This window comes from Rissa tridactyla, chromosome 6 (genome assembly GCF_028500815.1).
Source record: "Rissa tridactyla isolate bRisTri1 chromosome 6, bRisTri1.patW.cur.20221130, whole genome shotgun sequence".
Lineage (NCBI taxonomy): Eukaryota > Metazoa > Chordata > Aves > Charadriiformes > Laridae > Rissa > Rissa tridactyla.
In genome coordinates this window covers 19528927-19551280 of record NC_071471.1, presented here as the reverse complement: position 1 = coordinate 19551280, position 22354 = coordinate 19528927, and the positions used below count along the sequence as shown (strand labels likewise).

At 35.9% G+C, this 22354-nt stretch overlaps 1 protein-coding gene across 2 annotated transcripts in view; it reads right to left on the bottom strand.

Annotated features, from left to right (window-relative positions):
• Positions 1–22354, bottom strand: part of CLSTN2 (calsyntenin 2) — a 393047-nt gene that overhangs the window by 37013 nt on the left and 333680 nt on the right. For both annotated transcript variants that reach the window (XM_054206959.1, XM_054206960.1), the window contains one exon: positions 2390–2552. In XM_054206959.1, coding sequence (XP_054062934.1) covers positions 2390–2552 — 163 coding nt within the window. The remainder of the gene's footprint in view (positions 1–2389; positions 2553–22354) is intronic.

Genomic DNA, 22354 nt, shown 5'->3' with positions numbered 1-22354 from the left:
AGCAGAATCTTTAGCACACTATCTTAGCTAAATACTGACATTTTCATGAGATGGAAAATTTGTTTCTACATTTGACGAGCTCCAATTCTCACGCTATTAAAACAGCAATAACATAATCTTGCAGTAAAGACTGACAATAGTAATAGGTAAAATTTCAGTAGTTTAAATCAGGCGTTTCACCAAAAAGGAAGAAGAATCTTATCCTGAATGGTTATTCATTACGCCATCAAAATATTCAAGGCAAAGCTAAAAATGTCTGAAAACAATTGCAACTTTCTATTTGTTTAACAGCTTAAATAGTAAATATAGTCTGTGGTCTAAATTTATTGTGAGCCTATATGAGAAGTTTTACCTTAATTCTTTCTCTTAACAATTTGAGATAAAAGAGACCAAGATACAAAGGAAACAAGATTATTCTTATTGTATTCAGCTGCCTCGGAGACATGAAACCCAGAGATGCAGCAGTGTGGCAAAACTGGCAGAGCTTTCCCTTATACAGTGCATGTTCCAGAGATAAAGTTACTACTCCACCGTTCTCAAAACCTGGCACCTACACAGTGATTAACATGAGATTCAGGTGGGGGCTGAGGGGAGTGGATTCCCACCAATACTGAGACTTTAGGGAAAAAAACACCCCAAAGACTGCTGTTAGAGAGTGATAAAAACACAATGTATGAATGAAAGAAATTAAGGGGCATAAGTAATACAAATAATGCACAAAAAATAATACAAATTATGTAGAAAAATATTTATGTAGACCTATGCAGAAGAACTTAGAAATAAACATGAAGTAAGGGATTAAAATAAAGCTGAGAAACGCTGATTTTTCAGAAGGCAATACTCAGTGGTCATTCACAGGCCCTACGGCGTTTGATCATGTCTGGAAAGAACTGAATTTATCCATTTACAAGTTACATCTGCATTTGTTAACTCTGGAAGTTTGATTTAAAAATACTCCACCAAAACTAAGAAAAAAAACCAAACCAGATCAAACTAAAAGAAAATTTGTGTAAATCAAATTGGTATCTGTCAACTATTCGTCCCAGTAAACTACTGACTAAAGTTCTCTTTTCTGAAGAGTTTGATAGGTATTTTACCACATATTTTTAGCTAAAAAAGGAATAACATGCCCTTAGAGTACTAACACCCTAGAGTAAAATTAAATGTATTCTTTTATATATTTAACATCAATAAAAAATTCCAATACACCTAAAGATCACCCTGTAGAGATGGAAGCCTACGCGTGCAACTACCAGTTAGACAAGAATCGGTGTATACATGTGCAAATATATGGGATTAGTGTCACGCTGATTAACTAGCTATCATAATACTTATCTCGGTGATCAATATTCAAAACTTATCAAATCTTGGGTTTAGGATTAGTGTGGCTTTATTTTGCATGTTGGCATCAAAGTAAAGATTGGGTCTTTACCCCAAGGTGTTCATCATCTAACAGCTGGATTTGCTTCTAATATTATTTACACTGACCAGCTCTGCCATGCATAAGATGTCCAAATTTTGCAGATAACATATTGTAAATGAGCAGAGATCAAACTGGCAAACAAGGTAATAACAGACAAAGCGAGCCAACATTCAAGAGTGGGGAATAAACACAATCTGTGTTAAAGCATTTTTTTCTAATTCTACAGTTTGCTTCACTTCATACTTTGTCTTAAGTGAAAACAAGACACAGTGCACAAAGAGGAAATCAACATGGAAGGGTAGCGGAGAGAACTTTACAAGAGCAGATGAGCAGAAAAAGAGGACAACTTCAGGTGTAAGGCAGAGAACAGAAAAAGAAACAGCGGCATAGAAGCAGACAAAAGAATAAGAAGAGTAGAATTATAAAGGGTAGAAAACAGGAAAAACTAAAATTTAAGCAAAGGCCCATACAAGTATGGCTCTGGGGTTGTGAGTTTTGGTTTTATTTTACACTCAGTTTAACATCTAGTCTATAACAGGGTGAGTTGATTAAATTAGTGGAATTACTGGTGATATACATCCAATGTGAAGAGCGCAGGATTGGGCGATGAGCCATGAAAGAAATTTAAGGCAGAGACTGAAAGGAGATAGCTGGAGTTCTTTAGAGTGATATTTAGATAGTTTGCTTAAAGTCGGAGAATGAGTGAAACAATTAAAAGAAGTGAAAACAAAAGATAAAGAAGGCAATCTTTCACATTGAATACACAGACCGTATTCAACACTTCTCTAGATGAGGGCAATGCAAAGTCTGCTAATATCCCATCCATTTTATCCTTGGACTTGATTAATTATTAACACTGGATTTACTTCTGAATTTATACTATCAACCTTTTGGTCAGCGAGACAAAAAAGATTCTTTTTGGCCTGAGTTCATAATTCTACTGTCTACTATTTGCTATCATCTTACCTTGCCAACAAGCACCAACCGTCAGCTGCATGGCTATGTGTGAAGGGTGGATAGGCCAGTCATTGGTGACAAGGTAAGGTTCATAGGTTGTTCCATCCATGTATAAGGTAACAACGGGAAACTCAACATTGACAACGTAGTAATGCCATTCTTTATCACAAATCTGAAAGACAGAATGCAAGAGAAAAATATTAATTAACGCTTAGTGTCAGGTGACGAACTTTTATATCCCATATGTTTTTTAAATTGTATTGTTTCCAAATTCCACTCATAAAAAACCCAAAACGTTATTGCAATTTATACATCACTAAAATTAATGAAAGTGTAAAACAATGTTGATAAATCCTCATGGTATACATGCAGAATATATTTGATAAACAGAGGCATCTTAAAACACATGCTTTGAAAACAAGGCACAGATAAAACAGAAAAATCAGACAATTTGGTATTTGTTCTGTATTTTAACGTTTGTTGATACATAATATTAGTTTCTTAATGTCTATATTGACTTTTGAGAATACAAAACTGTATGTAAGAGATTCATACTTAGGATGTATTGCTATAGTTACTGGGGATCCTTATTAGCTTCAAATTAAGAAAATACATAGTGCTTAGTCACTAGATTGATGAGGAGTTATCAATGATTTGATTCAATTGTCATTATTAACTTATTGCATTAGTACTTAGAAAGTCCTATGTAATGCATCAGGACCTCCACACTGCTAGAAGGACCTCTGTTATGCTCTGTATACACACAGATGGACTAGTCTGTGTGTCTACCTAATTTGTGCAGCAAACCCAAATCTTCTCCATGCTCCGTCTTTTGGCCTTAAGCTTTTTCCTAGATAGTGGGCAAAATGAAGATCTATATGGTTTCACTGATATACATCAGCTTTGAAAAGCAACGGCCGCAGTTAGAACATACCTTCAAGATGACAGTATCAGTGTCAAATGTCATATAAATTCTGAGCTGGACAACTAGGGATTACTGCAAGAGGGTCAAATTCTGTTTTAGTTCAGAACCGTGCAGCTAGCTGAATCTAAGAGAGAAGTCTAGTGTGTAAATATCAGTGCCTGCCCAATTCTTTTTTCCTTTGTCGTATCTTTCAGATTTAAAAGTTCAAAGGAGTAAATCACAGCAAATTGGTAGGATAGATGGGCTATTTTTAAAAATAAGGTAATAGTTACAATCACGCTACTTCTAATTCTGCGGAGATATTTGTTTTGATGTATTAAGAAATGCAAGTGCTTGAATACAGATATCCTTGCTGTTTCATAGAGGCAAGCAGAAAAGTGATGTTTCAACATAACGCTTTGTCCTTGGCCAGGTTAAGTGCTATCTGCTGTAATATCTGCCCTTTGAAAGCAAAAGCTAATGTTTTGTTCCAGAAGACATTTCAACAAGAACTTAATCACTTCTATTTCAAACGGATACATTTATTACTGCAGACATCATAGCTCCACAGCAAGAGATAAATGCAGTAAGGGGCTGCTAGAGCCTTTTGTAAGCGCTAGACAGCACAAATGTTTTCTGAAGGTTAAACGAACTGAAACCAAAATTGAAAGTAAATAAATTGGAAGACTGAAAACTTTATTGAACAAACAGCAATCACGAATAGTATTATGCAGTCCTCCCTTTCAAGGAAAAACAGTTTGCCAAGTTTCTGACCTGATCATTAGAATGTGATGCATCACAGCCGCATGTGTCAGACATTTTATATAAAACAAAATGTGCCTCAGTTAGAAAGACCTTGCATGACAAAAACTACAGGTGTTAATACTTGACACTTTTCAGAGAACTGTCCCAGAGTATTTCTGTTCTGCAACCCTAACTGCGTCACTTGGGATGTCCCAAGTGCTATTAAATGAGTAATCCTTCTCATATTTAACTGAAGAAAGAGCACTTTAATATAGCAAACCCAACATTTTGGGACATCATATACACAAAAAGCATGATAATGTGTAGCTGGTCTGGCAAAGTACTTAGTAACCTTTATTTTTACTGCTACGTTCTGGAATCGAAGATAGTGCAAGTGTAGACAGCTGGTGAAGTCCTCAAACCATCATTTGCATGCTTTTCCTTGAATTTCAACACATAAACACATTAAGTTTTATTTTACAGGTTATTTAGGCACTTAAAAATCTCAGCTTGGTGTTTCCTGAGATTTCAAAGCACCTAAGTTGGTCAGGTGCTTAATTGTCATACAACTTCAATACAGCTTAGGTACACAGACATATCTGCATTCCACCAAAAGATCTTTAAGTATCTGTACTGGTATTCTACAAGGAAGTAATAAAATTATTTAAAAACTCTGGAATACATCCCAGTCACTCCAGCACCAGCAGTGCCTGGCCATTTCACAGGCAACAAAATAATGAAATAAATAATTGTGGCGTGTAATTTGTTATGCTGTCATTTCAGACACCTTCTTCACCTTCTTAACATAGGAAGCCAATTTTTTGCCTGCATGCGTTCCACAGTGGCAGTGGAATGTAATATGATTGCAGTGAAGCCAGGAAAATAAAATTATTAAATATACTAGTTTGGCAAACAAAGAAATTTTAATCATCTCAAGTAAGAACATTATTTACAAAAATCTAATTTATAAAGCTAGCCTAATGAGATAAAATTACAGATGAGTAAGCTTGGCTTTCAAAGATTGCTGGATGGCTAGGCTGGTCTAATCACTCTACCATGTCAGTCTGCCTCTAAAACGTATTAATCAAATCACAGTGAATTAACCAGCTTGAAGTCTTAGTGATGATTACAAGCATTGGAATATGCTTTTATGAAATAGATGAAAACAGACTTAACATAAATCCTATGAAGTAAGTTTCCCAAGACATTAAAGCTCTTAGCATCTTCTGATGAAGACTGTCAGAGATTTTTCGGTTTTCTATTGGAATGCTTAGGAACAGACTGAAACCAGAGTACTTTGGTCTGAGAAGCACACGATGCTTAGAAAGATTTTGTTGCCCTGCAAAATGTCTCTTGTTCCAGCTTTGTACATAAGGGCTAGGCACGCACACAGGAGAACGTGCACTTTATGGCTTATAGCTTCTTTAGCCTCACTTAAGTCAGCTGGGGCAAAATGGATCATTCACCTCTTTGGCTAGATACACAAAGAGAACTTGCACGTGGAGAAGTGTTGCAGTGCCTGGGCTCAATACTGAAGAGCCGTGCGTATTCACAGCCCTCTGACTAGCTACCCCAAGGTCCCCCGGGTCATCTTCAGCAGACCACTGGGTCTGGCCACACAAAACGCTCCGCACAGCCTGTCAGTGCGCTCAGTGCCTACTTTGAGTCTATCCCTTTAGAGCTGAGAACGCAGATAAATACTTCCATCATCTGTCTGGTTTGTGTGACTTTGCTGCGGAAGTATTCTCAGAAACACCCACAAAAAAGCAGTACGAAGAAAGACAAACAGTAAGGCAAGGAAAGCTCTCTACTTATGCCAGCTTCACAATACTTCTCTTCTGTTAATTGCTGACTACTAATGTGAGCCTCCCCGTTCACAAGAATAAGAACAGAACTACTTTGCAAAATAAATTTTTAAAATTCCCTTTTAGAAATAAACCACTCCAAATGCTAAATTCTGTGGGGAAAAAAAATCCCAAATTATTGGTACTCATCTGTCACGATATTTCATTGTAAACATCCTTCAGACATAAAAGAGAAAATAATAAAAAAATAAATAAACCCAACAAGGTCAAGGTACAAACTCTAATAATTTCATCTCAAAATGCTAAAATGCTTTCAACCTAACTGGAGCGCTCTTTTCCATCTTTTCTTTCATTGTGATTTGGCTAGTACTGGCAGAATGGTAAACACTTGAGTTAAGCTAAGTTTATTTTCTGAAGCAATTTTCCATTTCAAGTATTTGCAAGCAGTCACAAAGGAATTTATCCTCTAGGTAACTCCCTCATTCTTGTTTCCCTCTGATACACAGCCCTCTTCCCATCTGTCTTTCAGATAGTTTTTTTTTTTTCCAACACCTCTATTACTCTTTCCCCTTGCTACTAGTTTTAGCATTTTATCTTTTTACCTACAGCATTTAATCTATTATAGCACCTTAAATATTAGTTGATATCGAAACAATAAATTCAATACCATTGGAGGTATTTTTTAATCCTGGTCCTTTCCCCCCCTTTCTGTTTTGTGTTTGTTAAAATATGTTGCTAACAAACTGGTCAGCTGACTGCATCTCACTCTTTCACTAATTCTCATTTAAATTAGGCTTAATTCCAGTCTTATTTACGGATTCAAATTCAAATAGTTGCACATGAGAAGAAATTATCTAGTATATTCTGCAAAAAAAAAAATCCTAAACTGGGTCAGAATATCGGCTGTGTTGTGGTGGTGCTCCTGCCCAAAGGTCAAATGCTAAAGGAAATGCTAATGGGGCCAGTGCATCTCCTCAGGGGGACACACTCCGGGTACATGGGCTGAAGAAGAGACTGACAACTGACAGCTACTTATGGGCTAAAAACTTGAAAACGCGGTGGTTAGTTAAGAAGAGTGTAGTAGTCATTGCAAATAGCTGGGCTGGTGAGGCCAATCTGACCAATACTTTAATTTCTGTCACCAACTGGAGGCGTTTTAAATCTGCACACGCAGAGCTTAACTTTCTGAAATGACATACACAGAAATTGCAAACATGTTCAAATATCGTCCTCTCTTTTCCTTTTTATGGAAAAAATCTAAGTATGATTTCCATTAAACATTAACACTGAATGAATTAATTCCCTTCTACAATTGAATTCTTAACAATAGAGGTGACTCAAATTGAAAAAAGAACGTGCACTACAGTTTGTTAAACCTAACTTTGCAGAATATAAATCGTCCTGCGTGAACTGATGCGCATCTGCTGGAACGTCAGTGCAAGATGCCCTGGCCTTTACAGAACTGTAACTCTTTATAAGACCACGGAGCACTGCAGTAGCAGTCTTTTCTTCATCACAGTTGAATTCTGTGTCCTCTCAATAAATCTACTTTCTGCTCTTATTTCAGTAAGTAAAACATTTAGGCTGCTCTATAATCAGAAGTATAGTGGAGAAGGCTATTTACTCATTTATAGCAAAATGGAATCATTACTGAAGGAAGAACCACATTCACATAGGGATTACAATACCCAAGCAGCTACAATACTAATGCTTACCTCTGCTTGCAAGCGGGTCAGGAACACACTAGGGATTATAAATTGCATATTTTCGTAAAGTAGCATACTGGAAAATAAGTCATGCTTAGTGTATCGCTGTTTCTGTACAAAACTTCCTCTCCAATAGTTGTGCATGTCTAGACACATGCAAAGTCTACAGAAGGTGAAAGTGGCGCTGTTTCCACTAAGAGTTGCAGCACATCATATCTTCCTTAAGCGGTTGAATTATTATCACACTTATTAATCATTAGTTTATACTATTAATCATTGCTATGCTAGTATTAACAGCAACACTTTCTCTTTGGATGTACATTGACTATATTTTATAAATCTGCAAGTCCTTCAGCAAACAAAACATTTACCTCGAATCCTTTGTGTGCTCCTGTACAGAATATGTCCAATGCTTACACAAAAACCTTAACAATGGAACCGTTTCCTTATTTGCACGCATGTCTCAATAAGGCTGATGGAGGTCAGCTTTGTGAAAACTTTGTAAACATGCAGAGACAACTCAGACTCTGCATTTTTATCTCACTTTAATAAAGAAGACAACAAATCCCTTTGATCTCACGCTTAGAGGCATTAGCATTATCCACTCAGTTACAGCACCCAGATCAAACCCTCTGCCCTGTTCTGAAAGCAGCCACAGGCTTTGTAAATCTGCTCCAAAGCATGGCACCCATTACCTTCTACAGAGTATGGAACGCAGATGATATTTGGATGGAGATGGGGATATTATTATGTTTTTCTTTCCATCTCCAAAACAAGTCTTTCTGAAAGAGCTTTGTAAAAATTTACAAATTTTGGCATTGTTCTTTTCTGTTACTGACACTAGACATTTAAATGGTTCCAATATATTTTGATGTTTTAAAATATATTTTGGATATATTCTTATAGCACTGAACTGCATACAAACAGGGAGCTCAAAGGCAACAGACTTAAAGGTTCTGAAAGAGTTTCATTACAGGGACCTAAAGAATACTGCCACTGTGAGAAAGCAAGCCTGAAAAAGCTATTCATTTGGAAACATTTGGCAGTGGATTTCAAGTAAACCTGAAAAAGTTACATATACTTGCAATTGTTTTAAAGAAAAATGTCGTATATTTAAATATGCTAAATAATAATAACATTTCATGAGAGCAGCAGGCAGCGTAGCCATTATGCACAAGATTGATGAGTTTTGCACGAAGGCAATCCAAAAGTGAGCACAGAAAAGGCTTTCTCCTGTCCTGCTCTGGGGTTTATAACTCTTGCCTCTGATGAATGGGCACTTTAAAGACGTTGTTGAATGAGCTTTTATCTGTTACTTTAGAAACTCATTTGGTATCTTAATTGTTTTCCTATTGTCAGTTCTCATCCACTGATTTCTACAATTAAGGCACGTTAGTTTGAAAAAAGAAAAGAATATACCTTAGGACATTGCTTTTGCTATAACTCTACTGCTCTCTTTTGATTTCCTCTAATAAATCTTTGCCTTAAATTTCAGTAGCTGAGCTACCCGCAAAAGCTGATGAAGTGATATAGGGAAATAAGTTACACCGTTGACTTTTTATCTCTTTTTTCTCATTGTCTCATATAAGAACCTAATGATTTCTTTTTTCTTTTATTTTTAAAATATGCCATCACTTCATTGGATACCTGGGTTACCTAGTGCATTTCTGTTTTCTAATATAATGAACAAAAATATATTTCTGCTGTGAATATGCAGGCTTTATAGTAAAATTTTGCTTTTGTGAGAATCAACATACGTGCACTTCAAATTGACTTCGTGCTACAGTATAATCTGCCAGCATAGTCATTTTGGGGAAGAGCTGAAAATAAACAAAAGCAAAGCACAAACACAGACTAATCAAATTAATCCAGTAATATAAATTGTTACGTCTTGTAGCGTTATTTATTCTACCTCAGGAATAGGCTCTATGCATTAGGGCAGATATTTGCCACATGTGTTGGCTTTACTTAATCTAAGCATTGCTGAAACTGAAAAGGATTAAAACACTTGTGGCAAAGGGTCAGCATATTTTTGACCACTAAGTGGAGCTGTGCAGATTAAAAATATGTCCCCAGTATGTCCACAACCTCTTCGGAAAACTTTAAATAAAGCTCTAAAATATTCATATTATGTACTTGATCTTTTAAAAATAATCTCTTTGGGTTCCCCCTTCTACATTTATCCTTTAGCAGCTCCCTCACATGACACTTTTTTTTCCTGTCTGTAAAATCAATATGCCCTGCCTCTGAAGTGGCAATAAATACAGTATATATGTAGTAATTAAGGCAGGCTGGAAGAAAAATATACTGTGTATGGGAAAAGAAGGAATCAATATACTCCCACCAGTTAAATTAACGGGTGATGCATTGAAAAGTGCCATCACAATCTACAAGTTCAGTGTTTTTTCCATAAGAATACTGTCACACACTTAACCTCCGCATGGAACTTGTAGTTTGAAGCTGAGCCTGCATAGCCCTGCTCAAATTTGATCACAGAGTCTCTCTGAGCAAGTTCCTGAATTCTGACAGGAGAGCGGAGCAAGTCCAAGCTCCTAAATGGGGTACCATCAGACGCTCATAGACAGACAATATGAAACCTGGACGACAATGACCCTAAAACTCTCTTCAGATGTCACTATGCTGACACCGTGTTTAGGAAGCTAAGCAAAGCAGAGGACATTTTCCATGACAGTGTATTTTGAAACAGAGGAACAGGAGGTGAAGGATTGGGAGGCTCTTCTTTGCCCTTATAATCGCACTAATTCAAAAGATAACACAGTTTAATGCCGATTGTTTTAAAGTTATATTTAGTATACGTTATAAAACAAGTATTTCAATATAAACTATTCAGCACAATGTACTGAGTGTAATAAAACCCATTTTCTCATGTACCTTGCTCAAGTAAACGCTACATGCAAATAAGTACACATCTAATCACAGACCTTCCAAACTGATATTTTCAACTGTTTACTCACTGTCTAGTCCATGTTTTTTCTTCTGCTTAATGTTTATACAGTTTAGGCATTTACTTTCATTTAAAGAAACAAATTTTCATAGACTGTTTAGGAAACAGCCCTAGGATTTGTTTGGTATTCTTAAGAAAATATAGGTAGAATATGTTATTAGAATACCCTGAGTTCTGATATTTATTATGCAGTATGGTTTATTTAACATGTTAAGCAGTAGTGTGGATGTCCATTAAATCATTCAAACAATTTGGTGAGGGAAGTATTATCTTTTAACAATTTTTTTTCTCTTGAGAAATACCACAAGAATACCATTGGGTCCAAAACTAATTCCTGAAAAATACATTTATATAGCATGCTTGCCAAGTCTACTTCATAGCTACTGATGTTTCCATAGGAAATACCTTGTTGCATTTTATCAGAAAAGCCTATTTACCTAGAAGTGACAAATAAAAGCAATCCTTTCTCTCTCTCCTCAGCCCTCCCCCCACCATGTACATTCAAATGACTGCAGAAGGAAAAGCAAGCACCTAAAAGAGGTGAGCCTGTATTTAGTGTCAGACTTACAGATGTAAGACATGTTTTGATCTTTGATTTTCCTAAGATAAAAAGCTGAATCTCGCAGAGCTCTGTAGCATATTTTATTTTGAGGTTGACTGACACAGCAAATGTCTTTCATCTCAAAAAAGAGGGTGAACAAAGACACTGCATCACCCTGTGGCAAGTGGGGCAAATGATTTATTACTGCGAGTTAGTTTTAATCTGACTTGTGTATCATCCTCAGTTTAAAAGAGCTTAGTATATAGATCTGACTGAGTTTTCCAAGATTTATTATCTGGTTTTGTCTAAACTACCTGCTCCATATGCTAGAGAGAGGATGTTAATTGTAGCATTGACCTCTTTGCCAGATAGATTCTCTTAGTCACCCTTGCGCTGTTGGCATACTGCCAGGCAGAGCAGATCACTGGCTTTCAATGCAGCATTCTGTGCCCCTTTTTGTAATCACAATATCCACTCTATTACTCCATCATTTAATGAAGACAACTTTATTCCAACCACGTATAACACTTGAGTCGTCTGCAAGCCAACCTTCAGACTATAAAAAGTGAAAGGAATTAAAAAAATCTAATGATAAACCTCTATTCATTAACTGTAGAAAAAGAAAGGAGGGAAGGGAAAAAAAATCAAAGACATCTCTTAGCTTTTGCGGTCCCCTAATAAGATCTTGCATGATATTACTGCTGGCCATTTTCCATCAGAAACATTCTATTTTGAAATATATCTGGCTATTCACCTGCATAGATTCTTCTTCTGTCTTACTCTTAGAGGAGACCAGACTACCCTGTACTGTACCTAAGGACTTTTACATTACTGCAAGATTGAGAGATGAGTGGGTGGGGAAAGACGGGTTAAAAACAATTCCATGGTTCCATACTTTCTAGCTTTTTGTTGTACATATATATATATGAATGTATAATATATATATAAATATACATATGCATACATACACACACAGACTTTGTTTTTCTTATTACAACCTAGAGTGAAATAAATTTGAAAACAGATTTGCAGAACAGTCATGCATTTCCAATGTTTTAAAATAAAAAGGGAACATTGCTTTCAAAATATCAACATGGTACAGTCACTAAAATGAATAAACCTCAAACAGCTCATATCAATGTGGATATTTTCTTAGACCAATTTGTAGTATTCTACCAGTTGCGAGTCTCTTATTCTAGTTATAAACACTTCAGGGTACTTTCACAGATTGCATTTAAAATTGATTTAAAAAATGATAAAAAAAGAGAGAAATTATCAGAGCATCCAAAGATAGATTAAAAGTTTTCAGAAACTAAATATTTAATAACTGAGTTGAACTGAAATTGAAACTAAAATACTGAAGTGAAATTTAGCTAAGAGGAAACTGGTAACTGTTAACTATACTATTAAATAAAACCATTGTCGATATTCCTTCAGCTACCTAATAACAAAGTCTTGGTAGGTAATATAAGGTAAAATCATTTGTATGATTTTATATATAATATACATATAAGTACACACACACTTATATGTAATATATATATATATAAGTATATAAGGTAATATCATCACTTATAATGATCCCATAAAGAAATAGCCATGGGATTAGGAAGTAAGATGTTGATTATTCTTCATCAGTATGGAAATTTTTCCTGGTCATTAAATTCACTCTGTCTCTGCCTCTCTCTCCCTGAATCAAATAAGCCTCGTGAACACTATTTGAACGTGGTGTTCTGAATTGGGCCACCCCTCTTTCCAGGCTTCCTGGGCTGAGGGGTGACTTTAAATGAGAGTATATAATGGGTGCAGTTGAAGTGGCACCCTGCTTCAGAAGCAGTATTCCCTTCTCATAAGGCTGTCAAAAACTGATGCCCAATGAAGGAGACAGCACTGATTTCAGCAGAATTAGAAAGTCAAGAGGTGAGTAGACCAGTTAAATAAGCAGTTAGCAACTTTCTCTACTGTTGTCTATATAATAATATTTAGAAAAGGTTTCCATTTTGGCTGCCCTTTGTTCTTATAATACTTATTACCTTTAACAGAAAGCTTTACTGAACAATAACTTATACTGGTAGTGTTATTTTTCTTTTTTCTTTTTTTTCTTCCCTGTTTTCCTATTAATGAACCCAACTTGATCATGAAGTAATAAAAAGCAGAAAAGTACCCTGATGTAAGGTAAAACAGCACTTAGAATCCGTTTGTCAGAATTAGTGATCTCAAAGGAGTATTAGATAACTATTTTGTTTTCAGCCCTCTTAAGGAAGAAGAGTCTACTAGGTACCAGAAATATTCATCATACAAAAAAAGCCCTCAGACATCTGACTTTCTTCTTAGCACTTTATAAAATATTCCTTTAGCGGTGGCCAAAAATTCAAAATCTTCATTAGGACAAATAAAACTCTTCCATAAATTCATTCATTTCCATGTGCATTGTACACAGAAGTAGTTCTCAAAATAAAATAAAACATAAAAACAGAAAATTAAAACAAAAGAACCCAGAGCAAACACTTTAGGATTTGCTCTGCACATCAGTATCACAACAAGCTGTGAGTTCAAACTCAATTTTTGTAGCATAATTATGCCTCATTGTGCATTAAAATGAAGTCTTCTCCTTCAAACTAGTTTTCCAAATGTTATACAGCATACGTTTGAGGCCTGTACAGGACCCAGTTGATTTATGCCTGATGTTCCTGATATCACAGAACTTCTGTAAATCTCAAAAGAACTACTCAAAATTTGTCAATGGATCACGAGCTCAATGAATCTCTTAAAATACCGTGTCCTTACTAAACAAAAACATTTTTCTTTAAGAATACTCAGGTGAATAGTTTGAATTGCACATTTGTTCATCAACAGAGTAGCAGGAAATTAAAAGGTGAGTAAACTATACACATAGCAGTGTTTATCAGAAGTAGATAAACTTTATATCGCCCACACCTAAAGTAGGCAATTTCTGCTTAGCTTTTCACACTTCACTAACCATAACCAATTATGACCAATGAGATGCTTTCCAATCTCTTTAACTCAGTGATGATATTTTTGACCCATACATCGACTCCTTCTCTCTTGTCTTTATGGATTATAAAAATAAATATACAGGCCACGAGTCACCTAGGACTAGAGGAAGGGGCAATGATTTAATTCACCTAATTTAGGCGTTCAAGTTGGATGTGCATTTTAAGTGTGTCTCCTCTTCATGAACCCTGTAGAGTTAATAGCAAAACGTATATTACTTTGAAGACTTTCAGAGACCTCCAGTCTCCTCAGGTTTCATCAATAGAAAATCTTCAAAAGCTCATTTAGTGACAATAGTATGCACTTAAAATGGAGGTCCAAATTTAGTGTCTCGAGCTAGGCTGAGGTGACCCCAACCTGATCTCAGCTCTTGAAAAAGCAGCAGATAGTATGACAAAAAAACCTGCATTTACCGTCTGTTTATATTTATTATACTATAACAAAAGTTCAACTTCAGAGTTAATTTAGCTGTATAATGCATTAAACCATTATAAAATTTTGCAATTACATTTCTGCAAAACGGTAAAAATAAAGCCCTTGCATTATCTAAGTATACCATGTGCAGTCCTTACAATAACAAGCAGCTTTCTTAGCTTCTCACTCTAATATAATGCTTATCACAGTTTTTTCAAACTAAACACCTATTAGTCAAATGCCAAACGATAGCTTAAGTGTGGCGCTCCCACATTTGTAGCGTTACTACTGGGAAAAGTCACATAATGCTTTCAGGCTAGGAGGTCTATTCATCATTAGATAGGAGCTCTATACGTACTGCATAAACCTAAATATACGCTAACAGTACAAGACCACATAACTTCTCCTCTGCAATTCACGCTCAAAAACATACCAAATAAGCAGATAAAGAGTTCTGGCAAATATCCTCCAGAAACAAATATTTTGTATATTTCAAGAGAAAATATATTCATGGATGCCACTAAACTTAGGAGAACGAGGATACATTTGAAATACTATATACTATAAGGGTTATTACTAAGGCTCATAAATCTGTATTAAAAACACCAAATAATTCATAAAATGAATACTTACCAAATTTAAAAGCAAGTAACATGAATGAGATTTAATCTAATTTGTGGTTCTAAGTCTAATAAAAAACAAAAATACATATACAGGAATGCCCAAACTCATTGCTACCCTGTATGTCCATGCTCTGCCATTGCCACCTTCTTCACATCAGTGAGTAATACAAGCTGCAGTCTAAAATTAATTTTAACAAGTGCTTAAATAATGCTAAAACAAGAATGAGGAATGCTAACCTCATGTTGATTTGAAATAAGGCATCAGCTTCCCTTTTACCTCTTTTTAGTTATTTGGAAAAGTTTTAAGTCCACTTGAAAAATCAGTACTGGCACAAGAAAATTTACCCTTTGTAAAATGAAGATGATTGAGAAAAGCAAGCTATGTTTTTTTTTTTTAAACAAAGATTAGCATTTGATCAGTTCCTGTACATGTAATATTTATGAATGAAAATAATTATAATATTCCAGTTCTATTAAAGTGGGAACTTGAATTATGCTCTTTGTCAGTTTTATTCAAAACATCATCCTACCCATTGATACGTCGTTAGCAGACAAACTAAAAGCAGCGTTCTGTCAGAAACTCTCACTGCTTCCCACGTTTCCCATTTTAAAGGGACAGTTATGCTGACGGCCTTTGTAAGGTGCTCTGAGATCTAGCAATTAATATGGTGGTTACTGCTTTTTATTTGCAGACCATACCAATATTCCAGATGAGTTACCTGCACATATAAAACAATAAATAAAACTATTAAGGACAATGCAAAGAACTTTGCTTTGGAAATGCAGCATGGCCACCGTCAGCATGGATTTGCCCTGTGAAATCTACTGCTGTGGAGAGCAGGAAAAGAAAGGGAAGAAAGAGGCATTATATCTCCCTCCATGAAATGCTGCTGCTTGAAAGGCTCAATAAAGTATTTCCTTGGTCCTATCAGGGTGGGAAACAACTTCTTTCTAAATGGAACGAATGATCAATATTCCGAGATGAATGAACTTTCTACCTAATAATGAAACATGGTAACATTTTTTTAAATCGAATCAACCCTCATCCAACTAAATCTGAGGAACAAAAAAAGCAACCAAATGCTTAATTTTCTGCCTCCAACTTTAAAGATCTCATATGATTTTTTTTTTATTTATTTATATGCCAGATATTGAACTACACTATGGTTTGTCAGTATAAATTTTCTGTTAAGCATCTCTTTAAATTACAGAAGCTACTATGAATGTTATATATCCCAATTTTTACATATATGATCAGAGATTAAACAATGCAAAGACTTCGGGAGATAATGTCTTCGAGAATTATCCACAAACTGAACACATTATTTCCACTTAATAAACAAGAATAACATTAAGGGAAAACAATGAAAACCACCAGATCCTTTCACCTCCTACCTAACTGAAACAGCCCAAATACCTCATTTGTTTCATAGTCTGAGACCTGAAATCTGACTGACATTATTTTATTGAAGTTTTCAATTAAATATTTTAATTCTAAATATTAATTCTTTCACAAAGCATGAAACTGTTTTATTTCCAAAAGGTACACATTATGACCATGAATACATCAATGAGAAGTGACCAACTAGATAAAGGATAATGTCTTCCTGTACACTGAGGCCCAAACTGTTAGTCTTTCATTCTTGCATTATTAACGTCATTTCTAAAATTGATGTATAACAAAAATCGAAATTAAGTATGGGCTTTTGAGCAAACTATCTTCAAAGACAGTTGAAATGAGCTTTTGGTTTGTGAGTTTATTCCCACCTCAAGACAGCATATGTAAAATTCTACTTTATTTCACTCATGAGGCCTCATCATTCATCTTTGGATCTTATCTGAAATTTAAACCACTTTCTGTGATCTCTGGGATCTGCCTTCTGCTCTGATGATACATGCAGGGACTCTGCCTGTTAGATATTTCTATTATGAGATTTGCGATGAACTTATTTTTTACTTTTCAGAGAGTTCAGTAATATGTATGGTATGCAAATGAAGTTCTAGTCATAAACTAAATGAAATACAAGTTTAACTACCTTCCTGAAACATGTATTGTTTGCTAGAAAACCAAGGAAATACTTTTCAGTATGGTAATAATACTTAATTAAAAAAATAGACTATGAGTGTTGATACAAAACAAGCCCTCCTATACTTTGCAATTACCTTTCAAATATTAATATACTGCCTTTTTTCAGTTTACTTTCTACAAACCTGACTGAAATACTAATACTCAAATGTTAAAGATTACATTAAGCCAGGCATCTTGACTGCCCTCTGCTCCAAGGACTGAGTTTTCAGGGAGCTGAGAAGTCTGGCCGTACTCCTGAAGGGCATTCAATAACCCAGTACTTTTTTCTCTCTGAGCACACAGGGGTTGCACTAAGAAAAAGGAGGTTGTCACTGTTCAAAACAGGATGATAGATCCTTCCCTTGCTGTTGGTGTCTGAACAAACATAATGCTTGTTTCAGTCAGTTATTTAGACGTGTTATGAAGGTGCAGAGAGTGTGATTAATGCAAACTAGACTCCAGAGGCAAAGCAAACAGGCTAGTTGTGGCTTGTTTGCTTTTGAGGGGAAACCCTTGCCCTCAGCTCTGGAAACCAGACTCTGAAGACATCTCCTCTCTCCTCCCCTCTCTCACACATTCCCACCTACACGCATCACTCACTCTGTTAGACCAAAGCACTAGACTCCCCTTATTATTCAAATCCCACAGGAAGTGCTATGTGCTATTTTTCATTCATGAAATAAATATCCCGTCTTGATACCTCAGTTCTCACCTACCTTCTGGAAAACACCAGGATTCCTGGGCTGGCTAGGCTGCGCACAGAAGAAAGTCCACTGGAACACTGCCTTGGGCTAATGACCTCTATTGCTGAAAAAGGTACTGCTGGCTCTTTGAAGGCTTTCCATCGCCTGTCAAATTCCTCTTTAAAGGCTTGCTATATTTGAAGGAAACGTTGACACTGCTTGCAAGCTCGCAAGGGTTGCTTTAAACATACTCAGCAAAGGAAGACAGAGCTGACACAGGCATTAAACACCTTTTCACAATTTCTACATTTTGGGAAAGGTGATATGCTTGAAAGATATTTTCTGCATTAAAGGTGCACAGTGCAAATCAGAGATAAAAGAATTCCTGCTCTTAACACAACTCTCACATTACTTTGAGTGGATACCTCCAAAGAATCACTTAGTGTTATTCGTATGGGAGCCCACTACTGTAATAATTTTGAATATTGCTGTAGTGTGAGATGGAGGTAGTTATAACTGCAGAAAGACACGTAAGAAAGAGAGGCGCCTTCCCCATACAGATGAGTGTTGTATTTACTTCAGTTCCAGAAGGTAATTAGGGCATAATACAGGGAAAAGCAAATGCTATTTTGTTTTTATTGCAGATAAAAGGTGGCAATGAGTCATATTTGGCTACCTTAATAATTTCTGTAAAATGAAGAATGGTTTTATACCCATGCTTCTGTATTTATACTCGAAGATAAGTCAGGAAATTACACAACCCAAATATTATGCATAGTCTCTTTACTGAAATGGTAACTGCTGGGCCTTTAATTACATAGCTGGCATTTCGCAGACAGGCTGATTATATGTTATATACCGTACAGAAGTAATTAGGTATCGGCTATATTTGTGACTTTGCCAGAGAATGTTGTTATTTAGTCCATATATAGCTTCCTTTCTGCTAATCACAATCATGTTCTCAGTGCTTTTACGGGAGGAAACAAGTCAGCGCTGAAGGCCCTGCATTCCAGAATAGTTCACAGTTGACATTAGGGACATAAAACAAATAGACTGTGAGAAGAAATTTTCAATATCAGTGTTGCACAAACCCTAAAAGTTTTATGGATATCGTTAAATAATTATCTAAAAGTTCAAACATTTATACACAGTTGAGCTGGCTGCAATTTTCCCTGTGAAGCACTGTTTTGCTGACTGGAAAATGGCTGCTGGATAACAGACATCTTCCTAAGATAAAATTGCTATTGCTAGAAATGGGACAACTGGTTCTTCAGAAAAAAAAAAAAACCCAACACTGAAAAATACACCTTTTTACGTTTGACAAAATGTGGCAAAATGGTTCAGGTGTTTTCAAAACTGTATATCACTTTTTTAAAGAAAAAAGAGGAAAACAAAATCTGAGTATTGAGGACAAAAAGTCCAATGTGATCCCCTAAAGTATATTATAATAGACCCAAACCAATTTGCAGGGAACATAAGCAGACATTCCCTCTTAACACCCCTAGAACCTTTGGCAGGGTCAGAAGGTAATTTGGGAGGAAAACTCTGTCCCTCACAGCAGAATTTTGAAAATTAAATATCCCTCAAAATGAAACTACCCATTTGATACTTCGTTTTGCTTTCTTCAATGCCAAAAAGAAATAAAGGCTTATTTATCTGCAGTTTTCTTCCTTTTCATTTTGCTGTGATTCTGCTGATGGCAACTTCACAATTAAGAGAAGAAATGGCAGGTAGTAAGTGATTGAGTTTACCTCAGTCACCCCAGCAGTACAGTTTGCTTTCCCCAAAATGATACCACATGATTCTTCAGTAAAAATTTATTCTTTGGAAACAAAGCACAGACTTTTGTGTGGCAGCATCAACCTCTCTGCTCTCATTTTCTCCTTCTTCCTATCTATGGTCATCCTTTTCCTCCCTTGTCTCTCTACCTCATCCCCCTGCATCTTCCAGTAGTTCTTTCATTTTTGTGTTTTCCTAACAAGAAATAAAGCTCTAGCTGTATTTCTCTCTTGTACCATTCACAGATCCTCAAATTCAACATACCCTGTTGCTTCACTGCTACTGTTCTCCCTTCCACCACACTCAGTCTGACCCAGGAGCCTGCTTCATGCACTTTTGAAAGGTACTACTCCTCATGGAGAGGATTAGCTCGAATTTGCATTGCTGCTTTGTAAAGTGCTCCGCAATTCATGATCGACAACACCATTTTAGTGTTTGCTGCTACATTCCATTCAGGGACACAAAATCACTTGTGCCCTATTCAAATCAATTTATAAAACAGATTTAGCACACATAGGGATAAGATAAAAAAAAAGGCTATGAAGTGGTCACACACAATAAGCATTCTTCAGTTTACATATTATAAAGTAATTATGACCATACAGAGGTAAGCTAAATCAATAGTAAAAGTAACTCTGGCCAATAATTTTCCTGTGTACCATAAAAGGAACATACATCATATACACCAAAATGCCCCAGAGAATTCTGATTTAGCCTATCCATTGCTATCAGGACCATAAATCCCATAAATCATTATAAATATAGATAACTCCAAAAGATAAGTGGAAACACACAAGATCCAATTCCAGTCTTAGATACAGAACTTCTGTCATTCCTTATATACTACAGCTATTAAAACTGGGAATTTTGCGTGCATGAGACACTTTTTCAGTTGTATGACCCTTTCCTTCGAAACAATGAAACTGAGATCAGAATTGGGTTTATGCATGTACAGCACGACATATAGTAGATTACACTCAGCAACTGAAGCATATTTGAAATGTTAATGAATGATACCCATATATCATTACAGTACTATCTCAGAATTTACTTGCCCAGGGCTAGTGATTCCTCTGCTTGGTTTGTTATTAATACCCACTGTAGCACCACCAAACCTGAGCTACTTTATATCGTTGCACAGGAAATACATGGACTCATGTTCTTTCTGAAACCTAACTTCTATGCTGTGAACAAAAATCACATGAGATGGCTGTTTTTTTGATAAATTTGTACGGAAAACTTTATGGAAATTAAGTTCACACAAAAATACCTCCCTCTCCCTTTTACTCAGATAAATAGCAGACTTACAGATATTAAAGGGTGACAGATGAAATCATTACTATAAAATAAGACTTTGCTTTTTAAAAAAGAAGTATTCTCAGGTTTGCCTTTTATGGAAAAATCATTGAAAATGCCAAGAATACGCAAAATACATATTTTGATATGTAACCCTAAGCCTCTTGTCTGTCTGTACCTGGAGGTGTGTAGAGGTCAACTGTTTCTCCTTTTGAGATTTCTTTTTTCTCTAATATTTACTCTTATTCTTGAAGTATGACAAAGCATCTTCTGAATCATAAGCTTTAAGTATTATTTTTTCATTTAACGCTTTTATCCTCTTACATTTTAGCTCTACAGGAAAAGTTTCTGAAGTTCTTGAAAGGGCTTGTATATCAAGTGTTTCCTGATAATGACTAAACATGTCTGAAGGGTGTGAAGACAGGATGCACTCGGTGTGAGGAATCACATTTACACTGTATCTGTCATACCAAAATCACAGCTGAAAGCATAGCTAATTTATTGTCAGAGAAAAGGTAATTCTCTGGAGCAGCCAACTATCAAAGTGAATCTGTGAGAGCATCGAACAGTGTGGGGCTGTGTGCTGCCCTCAAGTGCACAGCAAGCACACACACCACCCCCCACCCCATCCCGTGGTGCACAGGAATTGCTAATTTTTACGCAGCATTCCTGTTGCTGACTATGTTAAGAGGGCAGCACCACTGGCTGTACAAAATAATAATGTACCTTAAATTTAGAGTACGGCATATTGAAAAAATTATAGAAGCATTTGCATTTCTTCTGGCTACTAAAAAAGACTTGTTTGTATTCTGATTTTGAAATTACGGGTATGAGGTAAGGCACCATTAAGGCGTGAAGTCATACAGGTTTCATACTCTGTTATTCTAGATATAATCTTCATTCTCAATTTATATGAATACATACGATACACCAACAAACTGCATGGATAATCCAATAGAGTAAAGCTTTCCTTTAGTTTTCTGAGCTTACAATTAAAATAACCAGCTGTACTGAAATTTGGAAATTATAACAATAAAATGAAATTTTTCAATTGTCTATGACCTTTTCTATTTCAAAATAAAACTGTGAAAAATACCTTGTGTGCTTTCAACACAGATACGGACACTCTGACTATGCAGCATACATCTCTCCTATTAAACTAATGTTTCACTTTAAAATAAATATTTTTTGTAAGGTACCCTTAAGCTATAAATACCTGAATATTTTTGCTGTTAGCAGAGGAATCACAAAATTAGAAATTGATGCACAGGATTTTTAAAGACATGAAATTCAAGGGAGATGTTTCTCATAGAAGTCGTATGAATAGCAGTCAGAGAGATACACACTTTTTTATACCAAAGCTTCGAAGTAGCACTTCCACAACTGGGAACTCAGGCATTTCTAGCAGAACCCGATATGTTTAGTGTGCAA